Source organism: Hippichthys cyanospilos, chromosome 13 (assembly GCF_059441005.1).
Source record: "Hippichthys cyanospilos isolate Australia breed blue-spotted pipefish chromosome 13, RoL_Hcya_1.0, whole genome shotgun sequence".
NCBI classification, from domain to species: Eukaryota; Metazoa; Chordata; class Actinopteri; order Syngnathiformes; family Syngnathidae; genus Hippichthys; species Hippichthys cyanospilos.
Window position 1 is genome coordinate 9579734 of NC_142381.1, and position 21197 is coordinate 9600930.

Below are 21197 nucleotides of genomic sequence, written 5' to 3' on the forward strand. Positions count from 1 at the left end.
CAGTGTCAGAATTTCGACAGTAGAATGCGCTGTTTGACTATATAATGAGAGTAGCGTCATTTTTCTCTCACTCCTCGACTCACCGTCAACCGACAGAAGCGGACTAGCTGACAAAAACAGCCATCGCAGTTAGACGCTAATGGTTACTGTCCAGATTATTTTTTAAATGATCCGTTATGAAACACTGGAAATATATATCCAACAAGATTGATTTTATAGCTGTGTTTAGAAATACTGTAGTCCTTGATTAACAATGGAAAGATGCAGGATGAGAGGACAATGGCTGGAGACATGGATTTCTTTGTGTTTGCCACTGCTGATATTTGTTCATCCAGAGGGAATCTCTGCTCAGATAAGATATTCAATCCAAGAGGAAGTCAAACAGGGAACAGTGGTTGGAAACATCGCCAAGGACCTTGGATTGGAAGTCGGGAGGCTGCTGGAGAGAAACCTCCGTGTGGTGTCAGTAACAAAGCAGGAGCAGTTCAAGGTAAATCAGAAAGATGGTCTTCTCTCCGTCCACCAGCGATTAGACCGGGAGGACCTGTGTGGGAACACTGTGCCATGCATCACTAATCTCAAAGTGGTGGTAGAAAACCCTCTGGAGATGCATCAAATCCTTGTTGAGGTGCTAGATGTGAATGATAACGCACCCAAATTCCTTGATGAAAATTGCACTTTGGAGGTGCTGGAATCAGCTGTAGTTGGATCCAAACTCCAAGTGGAGGGAGCTCAGGACTTGGATATTGGAATAAATTCTGTCCAGACGTACAAGCTCACCCACAACACCTTTTTTCACCTAGAAACTGAAGATTTTGGCGAGGAAGGTAAATTGCCTTTTCTTGTTTTACAACGACCTTTGGATAGAGAAATCTTAGCACAGCATTACTTAGTATTAACAGCAGCAGATGGGGGCAAACCACCTAAAACAGGTACCATTAACATCACCATTATTCTATCTGATATAAATGATAACGCTCCAGTGTGTGACCATCAGAAATACTCCATTACTGTGAGGGAGAATGCACCAGTAGGGACATATCTTCTGACAGTGAGCGCGTCAGACTCAGACGAGGGACTGAACGGCGAGATTGAATATTCTTTCCGCAGCAAACTAAGAGGACTGTCCAGTGTGCCATTTGATTTGAATAAAAAAAGTGGAGAATTAACTGTAAAAGGAGATCTGGATTATGAGGAGAGACAAGTCTATGAAATGAAGGTCCTGGCTGCAGACAAAGGCACAGTTTCGTTGTCTACGCAGTGCAATGTGGTTGTCCGGGTGGAAGATGTGAACGATAACCCACCCAAAATAGACATCACCTCCCTGTTGAGTCGCATTGCAGAAGACGCCCCTCTTGGGACAGTGGTGGCACTCGTGGGCGTTAATGATATAGACTCAGGTGTGAATGGACAGGTGGTGTGCAGCGTACCAGAGCACTTGCCCTTTGCCCTGAAGTCGTCCCCAGATGGACAATCCTACTCTCTTGTCACAAAAGACAATTTAGACAAAGAGAAAGAGCATGTGTATGATATAGAAATAACAGCAAAAGATTTAGGGGCACCCCCAATGTCCTCTACTAAAGTCATACATGTGGATGTGCTAGATGTTAATGATAATAGGCCTTCATTCACTGAAAGCCCATATACTTTTTATGTGCTGGAAAACAACAAAGCAGGACACTCTTTGTTTTCTGTGAGCGCCATGGATGCCGATGAAGAGGAAAACGCAGCTGTGACATACTCCCTTCATCAAAAAAGTAAAAGTGTGGCATCATTTCTGAATATTAATGAGGTCACTGGTGAAATTTCAGCTCTGAAAAGTTTTGATTTTGAGGCAGTGAAAAGTTTCCAGTTCCAAGTGGTGGCTACCGATAGTGGAAATCCTCCACTGAGCAGCAACGCGACAGTGAATGTGTTCATTCTGGATCAGAATGACAACGCTCCAGTCATCCTGTATCCAGTCAGTGCCAATGGTTCTGCTGAAGGTGTGGAGGAGATTCCCCGCAACTTAAAAGCAGGAGACTTGCTGACCAAAATCCGAGCCTATGACGCTGACATCGGATATAACGGTTGGTTGCTGTTTTCCCTGCAGCAAGTCAGCGACCACAGTCTATTTTCTTTGGACCGCTATACAGGTCAGATCCGATCCCTTCGCTCTTTCATGGAGACGGACGAGGCAGAGCATCGACTGCTCATCCTGGTTAAAGACAATGGCAACGTTTCACTCTCGGCAACGGCTACTGTGACTGTTAAACTTGTCGAGCCCAAAGAGGCTTTTGCGGCTTCGGACGTGAAAAATGCAGCAAAAGTGGACGAGGAAGACAATTTGACTTTTTATCTCATCATCACTTTGGGTTCAGTATCACTCCTTTTTGTCATCAGCATTATTGTGCTGATCGCCATGCAGTGCTCCAAATCCACAGAATACACTTCCAAATATCTTCAAGATGCCAATTATGATGGCACACTGTGTCACAGCATCCAATATAGATCAGGGGACAAACGCTATATGCTAGTCGGACCCAGAATGAGCATCGGGTCAACGATAGTCCCGGGCAGCCACGCCAACACTCTGGTGCTCCCTGACAGGAGACACACCTCTGGCGAGGTAAGACAGATTTTTTCTCATATTTTTCTCATGTTAATGATGATGGATTAATTTCATTCTAGAGACTAACCTGGAGAAACAGGACATGCTTGACTAACCACTAAAAATCAAGGATGTTGAGAAGAAAAGCAACACAAGCGAAGCGCTAGAACATAATTATAGGAACAAAATGAACATTAACAATTTGTTGAATGTGTTTCATTTTGTATACTCTGCATCAAATTTATTTCCCTGATTATCTCAGTTGATTAGCCTTCCATCACAATCTATGGTTGGGAAAAAAATATACATATATATACATATCATGATGCTGTTCAACTCAAGGAAGCAACATTTGAATACCAAATGGCCGTTATGTCAGTCAAATACATTTTTAAATGAAAGCTCACACTGTGTTCATCCCAAATTTGTTTGGATTTTAATTGCTATTATTTTGAGAGGATATATCTGTGTGTTAAAGAGTAGATTGAATGAGATGGTAATTCCTGGATCACCGTTAAAATAAAAGAGGCATGTTGTGAGAAATTATTTTTCTAGTTTGACAAGCAGAATCACAAAATTAGTAGCGCTATATCACGCTGATACACGTTTTTTTTTTTTTTAATAGTCGTTTACTCTGCTCCCTCGAGGAGGCAATCTAAAACCACTAGGAGGCAGTGTCATATCAGTATACAGTGATGATCATTACGTGTCCTGCCCCTTCTACAACAGTTTTAATCAAAGAAGACGGTTCCGTCAACAGACACGGATGTTGCTGTCGTTTCAACTCCATATCGCCTTATAGTTTGGAATACTTTTGAGATACCTATTTCTTCCAATTTGAAGCGTACATCTTTTTGGTGGAATTTGGATTTAGATGCTGTAATCCAAGCTGTGAGGATGAGAGCAGAAGGACAAAGGCGAGGTCTCTTTCTCTGCATCATTTTGGTTTTTTTGGAGCAGGTTGCTGCACAAATAAAATATTCCATCGCAGAGGAAGTCAAGGTGGGAACCGTGGTGGGGAATGTCGCCAAGGATCTGGGACTGGAAATCAGAACCTTAGCTGAAAGACATTTCCGCATTGTTTCAGGCACAGAGGGGGCTCAGTTTGAGGTAAATGTGAACAATGGCGTCCTCTTTGTGCGACAAACCATAAACAGAGAGGAGCTATGTGAGAGGGTCTATCCATGTTTAGTTAATCTAAAGTTAGTGGCAGAAAATCCAATGGAAATTCATCATGTTGGCATAGAAATTCTAGATATTAATGATAATTCACCAACGTTTCAAGAGGAAGAATTCATATTAGAAATTGCTGAGTCTGCTCTTCCAGGTAGACGCTTTCAGTTACCAAATGCGTACGACCCAGATGTTGTCAATAATGCCGTGCGTGCTTATAAATTAAATGCAAATGAGTATTTTAGTGCAGAAATTAGAGAGAGAGCTGAAGATAAAGTCCCATTTTTAGTTTTACAAAAACCTTTGGACAGAGAAAAACACTCTGAGCACAGACTTGTTCTTAGTGCAGTAGATGGTGGAAATCCACCAGGATCTGGAAATCTTAATGTCACAGTTATAGTGCTGGATTCCAATGATAACCACCCAACATTTACACAAGACGTCTATTCGGTAACTTTACCTGAGAATGTGATGCCGGACACAAATATCATTCAGGTGGAAGCAACAGATCTGGATTATGGTTTGAACAGTGAAATTGAATATTATTTTGGAGGACAACTTGAGTCTAAAATATATGAAATGTTTAGTTTGGATAAAAATACTGGTGAAATAAAAGTAAAGGGCCTAATAGATTTTGAGAAGGCTGATGTTTACAAATTAGATGTACATGCCACGGACAAAGGACAACCTCCTTTAAGTACCGATTGCAGGGTGATCATAAGAATAGTTGACGAAAATGACAATCAACCAGAAATAGATGTGACATCTCTGTCAAAAACAGTAGCAGAAGATTCAAAACCTGGCACTGTCATTTCTCTGATAAGCATCTTTGACAAAGATGTCGGGTTGAATGGCAAAGTCATATGTAGTCTATCACCAAATGTCCCGTTCGAGTTAAAACCTTCATTTCAAGATAACATGTACTCGCTAGTTCTGAAAGACAGACTAGACCGGGAAAAAGTGGCAGGTTATGACATCACAATAACAGCTACAGATTGTGGTCAACCTCCTCTGTCCACTTTTAAACTTCTGCATGTGGATGTGGCAGACGTTAATGATAATATTCCAACCTTTATGCACAATCCAATCCAACTTTACTTGCTGGAAAATAATGTGCCTGGGAAAATCATTTATTCTGTGACTGCGTTTGATAAAGACATGAATGAAAATGCAGCGCTGACGTATCATATTCACAGAGGAGAAGGAGATCAAGGTAAAACGTCAACATTTTTAAACATCAACCCTGAAAATGGCGACATATCGGCACTAAAAAGCTTTGACTTTGAGACGCTAAAAAGATTTCAGTTCCAAGTGGTCGCCACCGATGGTGGAAATCCTCCACTGAGCAGCAATGTGACAGTCAAAGTTTTTTTTCTGGATCAGAATGACAATGCTCCTGTCATCCTGTATCCAGTCAGTTCCAACGGGTCAGCTGAAGGTGTGGAGGAGATTCCCCGCAATTTAAAAGGAGGAGACTTGGTGACCAAAATCCGAGCCTATGACGCCGATATCGGATATAATGGCTGGTTGTTGTTTTCCCTGCAACAAGTCAGTGACCACAGTTTGTTTTCTTTGGACCGCTATACGGGTCAGATCCGAACCCTTCGCTCCTTCATGGAGACGGACGAGGCCGAGCATCGACTGGTCATCCTGGTCAAAGACAACGGTAACATTTCGCTCTCAGCAACAGCGACTGTGACTGTCAAACTTGTGGAGCCCAAAGAGGCATTTGCTGCTTCAGATGTGAAAAGTGCAGTAAAAGTGGACGAGGACGACAATATGACTTTTTATCTCATCATCACTTTGGGCTCGGTCTCCCTCCTTTTTGTCATCAGCATCATCGTGCTGATCGCCATGCAGTGCTCCAAATCCACAGAATACACTTCCAAATATCTTCAAGATGCCAATTATGATGGCACACTGTGTCACAGCATCCAGTACAGATCAGGGGACAAACGTTACATGCTAGTTGGACCCAGAATGAGTATTGGGTCAACCATAGTTCCAGGCAGCCATGCCAACACTCTGGTGCTTCCTGACAGGAGACACACTTCTGGTGAGGTAAGCCTGTTTTTTTGTTTGTTTTCTAGACCTCATTAGACATTCTGTTGCAGTAAGGCTTTCTTTTTGGTTAAAGCTTACCTTAATGAGAGTAATTTGACTTTTGAGTATTCTATAATATTCTTCTTCAGCCAAGTCAAATCTCAGAAGGTCATTGTGAATATCGTATTGGTCATAGGTGTTGGCTTTTTGATACACTTTAAACAAAAATACAACTGACGATATTAATAATAACATTTTAAACAACAAACATATTTGACATTAAAACATATCACAGCTGGACAGTAACTTGACACATAAACATATAATAAGAAGATCCAAAACACTAGAAAACCCAGGAAGAACTGTAAAGCACTGAATAAAGACCAGAAAGCAATGCTATCAAGAATGCAAGATACACATACAACAAAATGATCATCTAAGTTTCAACCCTTTACCACTTTCATCTTTGACCTCTCTTGTGTGAAAAAGTAGCTGAACATTTGAGTTTCCCTTGTGATCAATAAAATACGTACATCAACCACAAACCTAATTTCTTCACATATCCCACTGACAGAAACAGTTTTACTGCTGTCCATGGTTCTGAAAGATTATGGACAACTCTTGATAATGCTGTTGATTTGGTGGAATCTTAAATACAAGCTTCTTTTACACTATGTTTCAGCATTGATTGTGATGCAATGGGGAATGGCGTTTGGATTCATATATTTATATTTATTTTTCATATTTATGTATATTCATGTATTTTCATATAACAGCAACTAAAAAAATGCAGCGATGCCCTGTTTGTATTAGTGTTTAAAGTCTACATTCACATAATAAACTATAACCACTAGGTGGCAGCGTCACATAGGCATACAGTAAAAAGGATGAGGCGGTCCGATGTGATAGCGTTTTGTTCAAGTGATCAGAGGATACGGTGGCTTCAGCAGAGACGGATGTTACCGTCCTTTCAGTCCTGTATTGCTTTATTTTTGGGAATACTTTTAAGATTAATCATTTTGTCATTTTGGAGTGTACATTATTTGGGCGAATTTGGCTTTCAATGCTGTAATCCAGGCTGGGAGGATGGAAGCAGCTGGACAAAGGCGAGGTCTCTTTCTCTGCATCATTTTGGTCTATTTGGAGCAGGTTGCAGCACAGATCAAATATTCCATCGCAGAGGAAGTCAAAGTGGGGACTGTGGTGGGGAACGTCGCAAAGGATGTAGGATTGGACATCAGCACGTTAGCTGAAAGACGTTTCCGCATTGTTCCAGGCACTGAGGGGTCTCGGTTTGAGGTAAATGTGAACAATGGCGTCCTCTTTGTGGGGAGAACCATTAACCGAGAGGAGCTATGTGAGAGGGTCACACCATGTTTAGTTAATCTGAAATTAGTTGCTGAGAACCCAATGGAAATACATCATGTTGGTGTGGAAATTATAGATATCAATGATAATTCACCCACTTTTCAAGAAGAAGAGAAAATATTTGAAATCTCTGAGTCCATGCCTGCTGGAAAACGATTCCAATTACCAATTGCACAGGATCCAGATGTTCTTGTTAACACAGTACGTTCATACAAATTAAATCTGAATGAATATTTTAATATTCAAATTCGAGAGAGAGGTGATGACAAGATACCCTTCTTAGTATTACAAAAGTCTCTGGATCGAGAAAAGGACACTGAGCACAGACTTGTTGTTACTTCAGTTGACGGTGGGAATCCCCCAAGATCTGGGAGTCTTAATGTCACTGTTTTAGTTCTTGACTCTAATGATAATGCTCCACAGTTCATTCAAGACGTCTATTCAATGAATTTGTTTGAAAATGTGAAGATCGGAACAAGAGTTATCAAGGTAAATGCGACTGATCTGGACAATGGACTAAATGGAGAAGTTGAATATTACTTTGGCGGAGAACTTGACTCTGAAATCTATGAAATGTTTAGTTTGGATAAAAACACCGGTGAGATAACAGTCAGGGGCCAAATTGATTTTGAGAAAGTTGATGTTTACAAATTAGATGTCCATGCCACAGACAAAGGACAACCTCCTCTCAGTACCGATTGCAGAGTGATAATTAAAATAGTTGACGAAAATGACAATCAACCTGAAATAGACGTGACATCTCTGTCGAAAACGGTAGCAGAAGATTCAAAACCTGGAACAGTCATTTCTCTCATAAGCATTACTGACAAAGACGTTGGATCGAATGGCAAAGTCAAATGTACTCTTTCACCAAATGTCCCATTCGAATTAAAACCTTCATTTCAAGATAACATGTACTCCATGGTTCTAAAAGACAGACTGGACCGGGAATTAGTGGCGGATTATGATATCACAATCACAGCTACGGACTGCGGTCAACCTCCTCTGTCCACTTTTAAAATTCTCCATGTGGACGTGGCGGATGTTAATGATAATATTCCAACCTTTTTGAACAATCCAATCCAACTTTACTTGCTGGAAAATAATGTGCCTGGAAAGTCCATTTATTCTGTGACTGCTTTTGATAAAGACCTAAATGAAAATGCAGCGCTGACGTATCATATTCATAGAGTAGAAGGAGATCATGTTAAATCATCAACCTTTTTAAACATTAACCCTGAGACTGGCGAAATATCAGCACTAAAAAGTTTTGACTATGAGTCGCTAAAAAGCTTCAATTTCCGAGTTGTGGCAACTGATGGGGGAAGTCCTCCTCTGAGCAGCAACGTGACAGTCAACGTTTTCATTCTGGATCAGAACGACAATGCTCCAGTCATTCTCTATCCAGTCAGTGCCAATGGTTCTGCTGAAGGTGTGGAGGAGATTCCCCGAAATTTGAAAGGAGGAGACTTGGTGACAAAAATAAGAGCATATGATGCTGATGTTGGATACAACGGCTGGTTGCTGTTTTCCTTGTGGCAAGTCAGCGACCACAGTCTGTTTTCTTTGGATCGCTATACGGGACAGATCCGAACCCTTCGCTCCTTCATGGAGACGGATGAGGCAGAGCATCGACTGCTCATCCTGGTCAAAGACAATGGTAACGTTTCCCTCTCGGCAACAGCGACCATTACTGTCAAACTTGTGGAACCCCAAGAGGCTTTTGCATCTTCCGACGTTAAAAGTGCTGCAAATATGGACGAAGAGGACAACGTGACTTTTTATCTTATCATCACTTTGGGTTCGGTATCGCTCCTTTTTGTCATCAGCATCATTGTGCTGATTGCTATGCAGTGCTCCAAATCTACAGAGTACACTTCCAAATATCTGCAAGATGCCAATTATGATGGCACACTATGTCACAGCATCCAGTACAGATCGGGAGACAAACGCTACATGCTAGTTGGACCTAGAATGAGTATCGGGTCGACCATCGTCCCAGGCAGCCACGCTAACACTCTGGTTCTACCTGACAGGAGACACACGTCTGGGGAGGTAAGATTGATCTATTTTTAACCGTGCTGAATGGTTACAATACATATGAAGTGCACTCTTTTGATTGCGCTATGTATGTATGTGCAAGTTTCTCCATGATGCAAACATCATAACAATGAATGCTTATGTTTTTTGATGGGTGACATTTTGTTTTAGGTATTGGAGTTGATAAAAAAAAAAAAAAAATGTTTTCCATTTATATCTGTGGTTCTAAATTCAGGGTGACAGATATTCTTACAGACCATGCTCGTCTCTTAATGGGTCTTTCTGATGTTATGGTGTTGGCTTTTTGATAACGTTAATTTTGTTGAGAACATTTTTCTTGGTTTTAGCATGGCATTCATGCTATATCTGTTGAGATAAAGGGCACGTTTTTTTTAAATGTTTTGTTTCATAAATCTGATAAACATATATGGCGTTTGTATGAATTTCTAAATAGAGATAAATCATGTCCTGATTTTTCATGAGTGGTGAGGATTGTATCTACAAACAAAGGATACCTACAATATGAACAGAATATCGGAAACCAAGCTACCAAACTTTAACTCCAAATATCATTGAGACAATTTAAGACAGTAAAGAAGTTTGGTTATGAAATTCAGTAAAGCTGAACTGTAATGGTTCTGAAAGATTCTGGATAACATTGTAATGAAGATGCTGCCTTTGGGGGAGTTTAAAAATAGGTATCAGTGGATGTTTTGCCAACAGTGTAAATGTAAGCATTGATTGTATTACTCACTTGACTATGGTATGTTGATTCAATTGGAGGCGTATACTATTTGGGGAGTTTCCATGTAGTTATTTAAGATTCTGATTTTAAGGGGGACAAACGTTCAACTGTTTTCTTTTAAATAAAAAGAGAATGCTTGTTGGAATTTTGACCCCTTTTACAGGTCAACAATTTTATTTGTCATACTAACCACGGAAAACAAGCCTCAGTGCAGAAATTACTGTACATAATTCGGAAGTAAGTACATGTTCTTGGTCAAATGTTTTTTTTTTTTTAAATGCATCTCACAGTTTTGATAATCCTTGTGAATTTAACGAATATAACCACTAGAGGACGGTGTTACATCAGCATACGGCAGTAAGCAGGCGGTCCTCCTTTCTGGAAGCGTTTCGTCCAAGTCGTCAGAGGAGTCGGTACCTCATTCAGAGACGGATGTTACTGTTAGTTCAGTCCTACCTTGCCTTATTTTGGGGAACACGTTCAAGAACACGTATTTCAACATTTTTAGAGCCTACATTATTTGGTCGATTTTGGCTTTCAATGCTTTATTCCAAGCTGTGAGGATGGGAGCAGCAGGACAAAGGCGAGGTCTCTTTCTCTGCATCATGTTGGTCTATTTGGAACAGGCTGAAGCACAGATCAAATATTCCATCGCAGAGGAAGTCAAAGTGGGAACCGTGGTGGGGAATGTCGCCAAGGATCTGGGAATGGACATCAGCACGTTGGCCGAAAGACGTTTCCGCATTGTTTCAGGCACAGAGGGGTCTCAGTTTGAGGTAAATGTGAACAATGGCGTCCTCTTTGTGGGTACAACCATTAACCGAGAGGAGCTATGTGAGAGAGTCTCACCATGTTTAGTTAATCTGAAATTAGTAGCTGAGAACCCCATGGAAATACAACATGTTAGTGTTGAAATTACTGATATTAATGATAATTCACCCACTTTTCAAGAAGTAGAGAAAATTTTAGAAATCTCTGAATCCATGCCAGCGGGAAAACGCTTCCAATTACCAAGCGCATATGATCCAGATGTTGGAGCCAATACGGTGCGTGCATACAAATTGAATCTGAATGAATATTTTAATATTCAAATTCGAGAGAGAGGCGATGATAAAATACCGTTCTTGATATTACAAAAGACTTTGGACCGAGAAAAAGACCCGGAGCACAAACTTATTCTTACTGCAGTTGACGGTGGAAATCCACCAAGATCTGGAAGTCTTAATGTTACAGTTGTAGTGCTTGACTCAAATGATAATACTCCTACATTTATGCAAGAAGTATATACAGTGAACCTATCAGAAAATGTGAAATTGGGCACAAATGTTGTCAAGGTGGAAGCAACTGACCTGGACGAAGGATTAAACGGTGAAGTTGAATATTATCTTGGTGGAGAACTTGACTCGGAAATTAATCAAATGTTTAGTTTGGATAAAAATTCTGGTAAAATAAGTGTAAAGTCGCACATTGATTTTGAAAAGGTTGATATTTACAAATTAGACGTCCACGCCATAGACAAGGGACAACCTCCTACTAGTACTGATTGCCGAGTGATCATTAAAATTGTTGATGAAAATGACAATCAACCAGAAATAGAGGTGACATCTTTGTCAAAAACAGTAGCAGAAGATTCAAAACCTGGGACGGTTATATCTCTGATTAGCATTACAGACAAAGACGTTGGATTAAATGGCAAAGTCAGATGTTCTCTCTCGCCAAATTTGCCATTTGAATTGAAACCTTCTTTTCAAGAAAACATGTACTCGATGATACTGAAAGACAGACTGGACCGGGAATTAGTGGCAGATTATGATATCACAATCACAGCTACGGACTGCGGTCAACCTCCTCTGTCCAATTTTAAAATTATGCATGTGGACGTGGCAGATGTTAATGATAATTATCCAACTTTTGTGCACAATCCAATTCAACTTTATTTGCTGGAAAATAATGTGCCAGGGAAATCCATTTATTCAGTGACTGCGTTTGATAAAGACTTGAATGAAAATGCGGCGCTGACTTATCACATTCACAGAGCAGGAGGAAGCCAAGATAAAGTGTTAACATTTTTAAACATCAACTCAGAGAATGGCGACATATCGGCGCTAAAAAGCTTTGACTTTGAGGCCCTGAAAAGTTTCCATTTCCAAGTGGTGGCAACCGATAGTGGAAGTCCTCCTCTGAGCAGCAACGTAACAATCAACGTTTTCATTCTGGATCAGAACGACAACGCTCCAGTCATCCTGTATCCAGTCAGCGCCAACGGTTCTGCTGATGGCGTGGAGGAGATTCCCGGCAACTTAAAAGCAGGAGACTTAGTGACTAAAATCCGAGCCTATGACTCTGATATCGGATATAACGGCTGGTTGCTGTTTTCCCTGCAGGAAGTAAGTGACCACAGTTTGTTTTCTTTGGATCGCTATACGGGCCAGATCCGAACCCTTCGCTCCTTCATGGAAACGGACGAGGCAGAGCATAGACTGCTTATCCTGGTCAAAGACAACGGAAACGTTTCACTCTCGGCAACAGCGACTGTGACTGTCAAACTTGTGGAGCCCAAAGAGGCTTTTTCTGCTTCGGACTTGAAAAGTTCAGCAAAAGTGGACGAGGATGACAATATGACTTTCTATCTCATCATTACTTTGGGCTTGGTCTCGCTCCTTTTTGTCATTAGCATCATCGTGCTGATCGCCATGCAGTGCTCCAAATCAACAGAGTACACTTCAAAATATCTCCAAGACACCAATTATGATGGCACACTGTGTCACAGCATCCAGTACAGATCAGGAGACAAACGCTACATGCTAGTCGGACCCAGAATGAGTATCGGGTCGACCATAGTTCCCGGCAGCCATGCCAACACTCTGGTGCTCCCTGACAGGAGACAAGCTTCTGGCGAGGTAAGGCAAACCAGTTTCCTTTTATTTTTTATAACGAGGGGATCGAAAGAAAAAAAAATCCTCTTGGTGCTTGTGTGAATAATTTGTGCGCGTTTTTTTACGTGGCTATTGAAATAAACTCTTGTTATTTTTCCACCATTGTGATATACTGTTCAACATGAACACATGGTTTTCTTTTTATTTAGAGAGACTTGATTCCTTCTTTTGGATCATGAGAAGATATTTCACAGCTTCCATTTCTGCTTGCTCCTTTTTCCTGGTTTGTTATTCCCCACTCAAGTTATTTAGCTCCTTTACTTTTGCTTCACGCCAAGTTTGGAACACTTTGCAAAGCACTATATGTATAATATGCTCTAAATGTAATTTAATAATGGTAAAAATAAAACGGAATAAAAAATGACACAGAACATAACAACAAAAAACCTGCAATAACATAAAAAACTGAGACGGCCGGCATTAAGGAAAAAAATAAAAGAAATGTGACTCAAAACACACAGCAATAATGTCAGAGAAATCTTTAGAGAAAACTAAGACAAGCTAAGTAGCAGAATAGTGACTCAGACCAGTCAAGATTGACTATACTTGCGAGCAGAAACAAGAGGCGCTCATTCTCATGTTTGCCTTCCAAGACTGCCTTAGCCCTCTTGTCTCCTGCCTGCTCTTTTATTTCATTAGAAAAGCATTGCACAATACAGAATGTAGCCACAGCCCAACCGCAAGTCTACTTCAGTTTAATGTCAGACAGCTGTTTCACATTAAGTCAAAGTCCAAGTTTCACGTTTATCTTCGCAAAGCTCACTTCAACAAAACAGAGTGCATGTTTTTGCAAGCTCTGTGGGTCGATTGCAGTTCGTGCCGGCTGGCTTTAATCAAGCTTAACAGAAGTAAGCGAAAAACACATAATGACAACAACTTACAAGCACTGAATGAACATAAAGTACAAATTCTTTCACAAACAACAGCAACATCATCAGAGACCTGAAAAGAACTGAAAGGAAACAGTAAATTAAAGTCAAAACTGATGAGAAAAAAAGGAACACCTGGACAAGCCAGAGTTGGAGGAAGGGAAGCAGGTTAACCGAGGACAAGTGGATGCAATCACACTGACAAGAAACTGACACGTGGGAATTTGCAACATGAACAAAACCCTAAACAACCCAGGAACGTAAAAACACAAACCAAAACCAGACAAAAGCCTAGAATAGAAAAGAACAGAAGAGCCTGACACCAAACCACATACAACAAACACCACTCAAAATATAACCGGTTTTGATGAATGCATTTTTTTTCTGAGAGCCATGCAGCTAGCTACACAGTGTAAAATAACAATAATCTAATAATCAAATCCAATAATAATAATAATGTGAAATTTAAAACCATTTTGAGGCATTAAACTTGCTCTCACAAAGAAGAGAATTGCAGTTTACTCGTTTCTTTCGCGGTTGATAAATGTGCATTGTGGGTGATGTTGTTTTACAAGGTTAGAAAGCTGAAGAACATTGTAATTTTTTAACTGCGAATTTTAAACACCTCGTTGCATATATAGTATACCCCATTTGAAATTTAACAAACGCGTTTTTGTTAGATCGTTTAAATGAGCCTATTTAGTTTTCTGAATATCAATTTATAGGCGTGTTTTGGCCGCTCAGACGTTTACAGCTTGCATACCCTTTTTACCTCTTGGTGTCAGTATTGCATTAAAAATCAAGGGAATATTGTCCTTCATGAAGATCTTTTGTTTGAGCCTGACCACATCTCGGGCAGCATTTAGACTTGAGTTCGTCATTCGTCAGTGATACAGGCATTGTGTTGGAGCAGCATCACATATGGAACAAAAATGATTTGGATTTTAAAGAACGAATTTTAAGGATTTTACATAGCCTCGTTTTGCTGTCAGGAGATGGAGGGCCATGTTCTTTTTCGTTTTGCTTTTCTCCTGCTGCTGGGAAAACGGGCTTTGGCAGAAATTCGCTATTCCATTCCCGAGGAGGGTAAAGCTGGAACTATTGTAGGGAATATCGCAAAGGATCTGGGCCTTGATGTCAGCTCTTTGGTTGATCGGCGGTTCCGAGTGGTTTCTGAATCGAAGGAGGCCCTTTTTGAGGTAAACCAGCACAATGGGGTGTTGTACGTGCAGAAGAGAATAGACAGAGAAGACTCGTGTCAGGGCAGCGGCGCCTGCCTCTTTGAGCTTAAAGTCATCGTGGAAAACCCTTTGGAAATACATTATGTAATTGTAGAAATCACCGATGTGAACGACCACGCTCCCGTTTTTATTGAAAAAGAACAAACGTTTGAAATAGCCGAGCACACGTTGCCCGGTAAAAGATTCCAACTCCATGCAGCGCATGATCCCGACGCAGGGATGAACTCCATCCGCGCATACACTTTGACGACAAATGAACATTTCGAAATAGATGTCCGCCAGAGCGATGAGGAAAAAATTCCATTTTTGGTGCTGAAGAAACATTTGGATAGAGAACAAAAGGCAAAACACTCGCTAGTGCTCACAGCGGTGGATGGAGGGAAACCTCCACGGTCGGGGACACTGAATGTGTCCATAATTGTTCTTGACATAAATGACAATCGTCCCATGTTCAGTCAGGACATTTACCAAATTATAATAGCTGAAAATATTCCAATTGGTACTTCGATTTTTAAAATGAACGGTACAGATCCAGATGAAGGTATTAATGGGGAAATTGAGTACAGTTTTTCAAAGACATTGAAGAAAAATGTTTACAGTGTTTTTGAGGTGGAAAAGCCAACAGGGGTGATAAGAGTAAAAGGAAAAGTAGACTACGAGGACAATGACGTTTATAAACTAGATATTGAGGCATCAGATAAGGGAACACCTCCTCTTACAGGCGAGTGCAGAGTCATTATAAAGATAAGAGACATTAATGATAATGCTCCAGAAATTGAAGTGACGTCACTGTCAAATACAGTGCCCGAAGACTCCAAACCTGGGACAGTTATTTCCCTCATTAGTGTGAAAGATAAAGACTCGGGTGTTAATGGCAAAATTATCTCCACTATCACAAATCATGTTCCATTTGAATTAAAGCCATCATATAAAGAAAACATATTTTCAGTGGTGACTAAAGAATATTTGGACAGAGAGGAGGTGTCTCATTATGAAATCATAATAAAATCCACTGACTGTGGGGAACCCCCTTTATCAGTTGTAAAGTCACTCAATATTCAGATATCAGATGTAAATGACAACAGTCCATTCTTTGAACAGAGCCCCCTTGAGTTTTATTTAACAGAGAACAATGCAGCTGGGAATTCTATATTTTTCGTGAGTGCAACAGACAAAGATATAAATAAAAATGCAGCTATTTCATATCATATTGTTAGAGAAGGACATCTGAATGACATCATGTCCTTCCTAAATATCAATGCAGAAAATGGCCAAATATCAGCATTAAAAAGCTTTGATTTCGAGACGCTGAAAAGTTTCCATTTCCAAGTGACAGCCACCGATGGTGGAAGTCCTCCACTCAGCAGCAACGTGACGGTAAACGTGTTCATTCTGGATCAGAACGACAATGTCCCAGTCATACTGTATCCAGTCAGCTCCAACGGTTCTGCCGAAGGTGTGGAAGAAATTCCCCGCAACTTAAAAGCAGGAGACTTGGTGACGAAAGTCCGAGCTTATGACGCTGATATCGGCTATAATGGCTGGTTGCTGTTTTCCCTGCAGCAAGTAAGCGACCATAGTCTTTTCTCTTTGGACCGCTATACGGGACAGATTCGAACACTTCGCTCATTCACGGAGACGGATGAGGCAGAGCATAGACTGCTTATCTTGGTCAAAGACAATGGCAACGTTTCACTTTCGGCAACAGCTACCGTGACTGTCAAACTTGTGGAGCCCAAAGAAGCTTTTGCTGCTTCGGATGTCAAAAGTGCAACAAAGGTGGATGAGGAGGACAATGTGACTTTTTATCTCATCATCACTTTGGGCTCGGTCTCACTCCTTTTTGTCATCAGCATCATTGTGCTGATTGCCATGCAGTGCTCCAAATCAACAGAGTACACTTCCAAATATCTGCAAGACACCAATTATGATGGCACACTGTGTCACAGCATCCAGTACAGATCAGGAGACAAACGCTACATGCTAGTGGGACCCAGAATGAGTATTGGGTCGACCATAGTCCCGGGAAGCCACGCCAACACACTGGTGCTCCCTGACAGGAGACACACTTCGGGGGAGGTAAGACCCTTCCTTGTATTGTTTTTTATTTTAATTGAGGACATTACTTTTTGTTTTGTTCTTTTTACACATTTTTACACTTTATTAAACTCACTCACTGACTTTAAAACATCTGCTTATCATGCATAGACTTCCAAGTAGATTATCCATTGTCCGTTGTTCGACTGTTGTTACTTCACAACGCCGGGCTCTATATGGTGCTGAACGTATGTCAGTGGCTAGTGAATCCATAATACTGAAAAGTAGGGAAAATTCACTTGTTGTGCCGGTTACAATAGTTGGTTTGTATTCTGTGTTGCTGGTTTTATATGCATCTTTGTCCATTTTACAAAGTTCTATTGACTATGAAAAGGCATTCAATCTAACCTTGAAAAAGTGTTATATCGTCTTGGTTCAAATCCTTTGTTGCGGTTTTCCACTGTGCATGTATATAAAAATAATTTCCCCAACAATTCAAATACGTTCAATGCCATCTAACGCTGCAAAACATGTTTTACATTGATAGTCACTGGTAACTTATGAGGGGTCTGCTCAGTCACATCCGGTTTCCTTTGGAGTGAAGTGGGCTGTACACTGAGATGATGTCAATATTTGGTCACCTTATTTATTAGGTGCAGATGACAGAGGTTCGATTTGACAGAAATGTCTCACAATATAATGCACCGTGGCTCCATGTAGGTTATCTGCAAATATATTCTATAAAAATACTAGAAATGATTGTCCACTAGATGTCAGTGTTAAAACGTGGATGATGCATCATTATTTCCTCTATGTAGAAAACGTCATTGCTGGACTACAAACAGCACAATCGTTCGGGTTTGGATGGGGAGCTTTGCCGTCTGTCCGAGCGTATTTCTTCATTTCTTATCTCGTGATGCGTGTAGAACATATTTAGCGCTATTCACTGGTGATGTTTTATTTTTTTACTTAAACAAAGACAAAGGAAGAAGACGGATATGTATCGGACGCGCCTTGCGTTTTTTCCCCTCCTGCTTTGTTATTTAAGCCTGGTTTCAGCCCAGCTGAAATATTCCACTCCAGAGGAGGTGAAGATTGGATCTGCTGTAGGGAATGTTGCAAAGGATTTAGGCCTCGACATCGGCACCTTGACGGTCAGGAAATTTCGCATTGTGTATGGCGCACAGGACGTTCTCTTTGAGGTAAACCCTAACAATGGGCTTCTGGTGGTGCACAAAAGGCTTGATCGAGAGCAGCTTTGTGACAGGAATGTTTGCGTGATGGATCTAAAAATTGTTGTTGAGAACCCACTGGAGATCCACTACGTCTCAGTGGAAGTGACAGATTCGAACGACCACGCACCAAGCTTTGCAGAAAAAGAGAAAACGATAGAAATAGCAGAAAATACACTATCTGGTGCACGTTTTCAATTACCAGGGGCAAGAGACCCAGATATTGGAATGCATGCAATCCAGCGTTATAAACTAAGTCAGAATGATCATTTTCAGCTTGAAATTCGAGATAGAGGGGAAGATAAAATTCCTTTTTTAGTATTGCAAAAGCAGCTAGACAGAGAACAGATTATTAACCATAGCTTAATATTATCTGCAATAGATGGAGGGACGCCTTCAAAATCAGGTAACATAAATGTGACCATACGTGTTCTAGATAATAATGATAACAGACCTGTTTTCTCTAAAGAGGTTTATTCTGTTGAATTGCAAGAAAATACTGCATTAGGCACTAAAATAATTAAAGTACAAGCAACTGACCTGGATGAGGGAGCCAATGGGGATGTGGAATATGAGTTTGGGGAGGACATGAATGTGGAGGTGATGCGTCTTTTCAGTCTGGACAAAACATTGGGAGAGATTCGAGTTAGTGGGAAAATGGACTTTGAAACATACAATGTTTTCAAATTGGATGTGCAGGCCTCCGACAAAGGTCAGCCTCCCATGACAACAGACTGCAGAGTCATCATAAAAATTCTAGATCTGAATGACAATAAACCTGAAATAGAAGTGACATCAATTACTAACATGGTCCCAGAAGATGCAAAACATGGTACTGTAATTGCACTTATCAGTATTACTGATATTGATTCAGGCCCAAATGGTAAAGTCATCTGTAGTCTATCAGAAAACGTACCTTTTGAATTACAGCCATCATTTAACGCTAATATGTATTCCTTAGTAACAAAAGAAACTTTAGACAGAGAAACTAAATCCAGTTTTGACATTTCAATCACAGCTACTGACTGTGGTGAACCCCCACTTTCTACATCCAAAACTGTAAGTATTCAAGTAAAAGATGTGAATGATAACATCCCACAGTTCCCACAAAATCCTCTGGAGTTATATCTGACAGAAAACAATGAACCTGGTGCTTCAGTCATTTCAGTTAATGCCTTTGATAAAGATTTAGAAGATAATGCTGCAGTTTCATATTATATCATCAGGCAGAGCGGTCATAGTGACGTCACATCTTTCCTCAATGTCAATTCTGAAAATGGACAAATATCAGCACAAAAAAGTTTTGACTTCGAGACAATGAAAAGTTTTAAGTTTCAAGTGATGGCTACTGATGGTGGAAGTCCTCCACTGAGCAGCAACGTGACAGTCAACGTATTCATTCTGGATCAGAACGACAATGCTCCAGTCATCCTGTATCCAGTCAGTGCCAATGGTTCTGCTGAAGGTGTGGAGGAGATTCCACGTAACTTAAAAGGAGGAGACTTGGTGACTAAAATCCGAGCCTATGACGCTGATATCGGATATAACGGCTGGTTGCTGTTTTCCCTGCAGCAAGTCAGCGACCACAGTCTATTTTCTTTGGATCGCTATACTGGCCAGATCCGAACCCTTCGCTCCTTCACGGAGACCGACGAGGCTGAGCATAAACTGATCATCCTGGTCAAAGACAACGGCAACGTTTCACTTTCAGCAACAGCTACCGTGACTGTCAAACTTGTAGAGGCCAAAGAGGCTTTTGCAGCTTCAGATGTGAAAAGTTCCGCAAAAGTAGATGAGGACGACAATGTGACTTTTTATCTCATCATTACTTTGGGCTCGGTCTCACTCCTTTTTGTCATCAGCATCATCGTGCTGATCGCCATGCAGTTCTCCAAATCCACAGAGTACACGTCGAAATATCTGCAAGACACCAATTATGATGGCACATTGTGTCACAGCATCCAGTACAGATCAGGAGACAAACGCTACATGCTTGTTGGACCCAGAATGAGTATCGGTTCTACTATAGTCTCGGGCAGCCACGCCAACACTCTAGTGCTCCCTGACAGGAGACACACATCAGGGGAGGTAAGATCCATGCATTTTCTTGTGATTTAATCGAAATTATTTTTTTACATTAAAAAACACATTATTTGTGATTTTACACTCTCACTCACTCACTCACTCACTCACTCACTCACTCACTCACTCACTCTCAAACATCTGCTTACTATGCATTGCCTGCAACGAGTTTCCGTTTTTCGAATGTTGTCTCTTTGCAATGCCCGGCGCTGTCTATGGTGCTGAACGTACGTCACCGGTCAGTGAATACTAATGAAAGAAACGTAAGCATGACTCAATTGTTCTATAACAAACTAACGACAGTGGGAGCTGATTCGTGGACTTTGTTGTTGGTTTTACACACAAACAATCATATACTTTGCATCTTTTTCCATTTTGAAGTGTTTTTACTGACTATCTAAAGGCGTTCAATGCCATCAACCTTTAAAAAGTCATTTCACGTTGCTAGTCCTTGATCACTTTTGAGAGGTTTTACTCTGTGACATCTGATTTAATTGGGAGTGGAGTGCGCTATGCCCTAAGATGTTGTTAATATGTGGTCTACTATTTTTTTAAATATACACAACAGAGGGTAGAGATGACAGAAATATCACATTATACAATGCATGGAATTACGTGAAGGTTTTCTGCTTTTGTATGCTCCTATAATACTGCGGATGATCGTCCACTAGGTGTCAGTGTTGAAACGTGGATGGCGCACCAATAGTCCCTTATTTTTATTTATTTATTTTTTAGAGCGGGTCATTGCTAGACGTGTACAAAGAATACAATCATTCGGGTCTGGCTGGGGAGCTATCGCTGTCCCTCCGAGCGTATTTTTTACTTCTAACCACGTGATACG

The 21197-nt window shown here is 40.7% G+C and overlaps 1 protein-coding gene across 5 annotated transcripts in view; it reads left to right on the forward strand.

The window, feature by feature from the left end:
* The first annotated feature begins 248 nt into the window (after positions 1-248).
* Positions 249-21197, forward strand: part of LOC148413760 (protocadherin alpha-3-like) — a 158205-nt gene continuing 137256 nt past the window's right edge. The window contains exon 1 of one of the 5 annotated variants that reach the window (XM_088430739.1): positions 249-2608. In XM_088430739.1, the coding sequence (XP_088286865.1) occupies positions 254-2608 (2355 nt within the window). In that variant the 5' untranslated portion in view covers positions 249-253. Of the gene's footprint in view, positions 2609-3392; positions 5825-6802; positions 9230-10425; positions 12860-17836; positions 20363-21197 lie in introns of those variants that run through there. The other 4 variants (XM_088430749.1, XM_088430748.1, XM_088430750.1 and 1 more) reach the window with 4 other exon arrangements.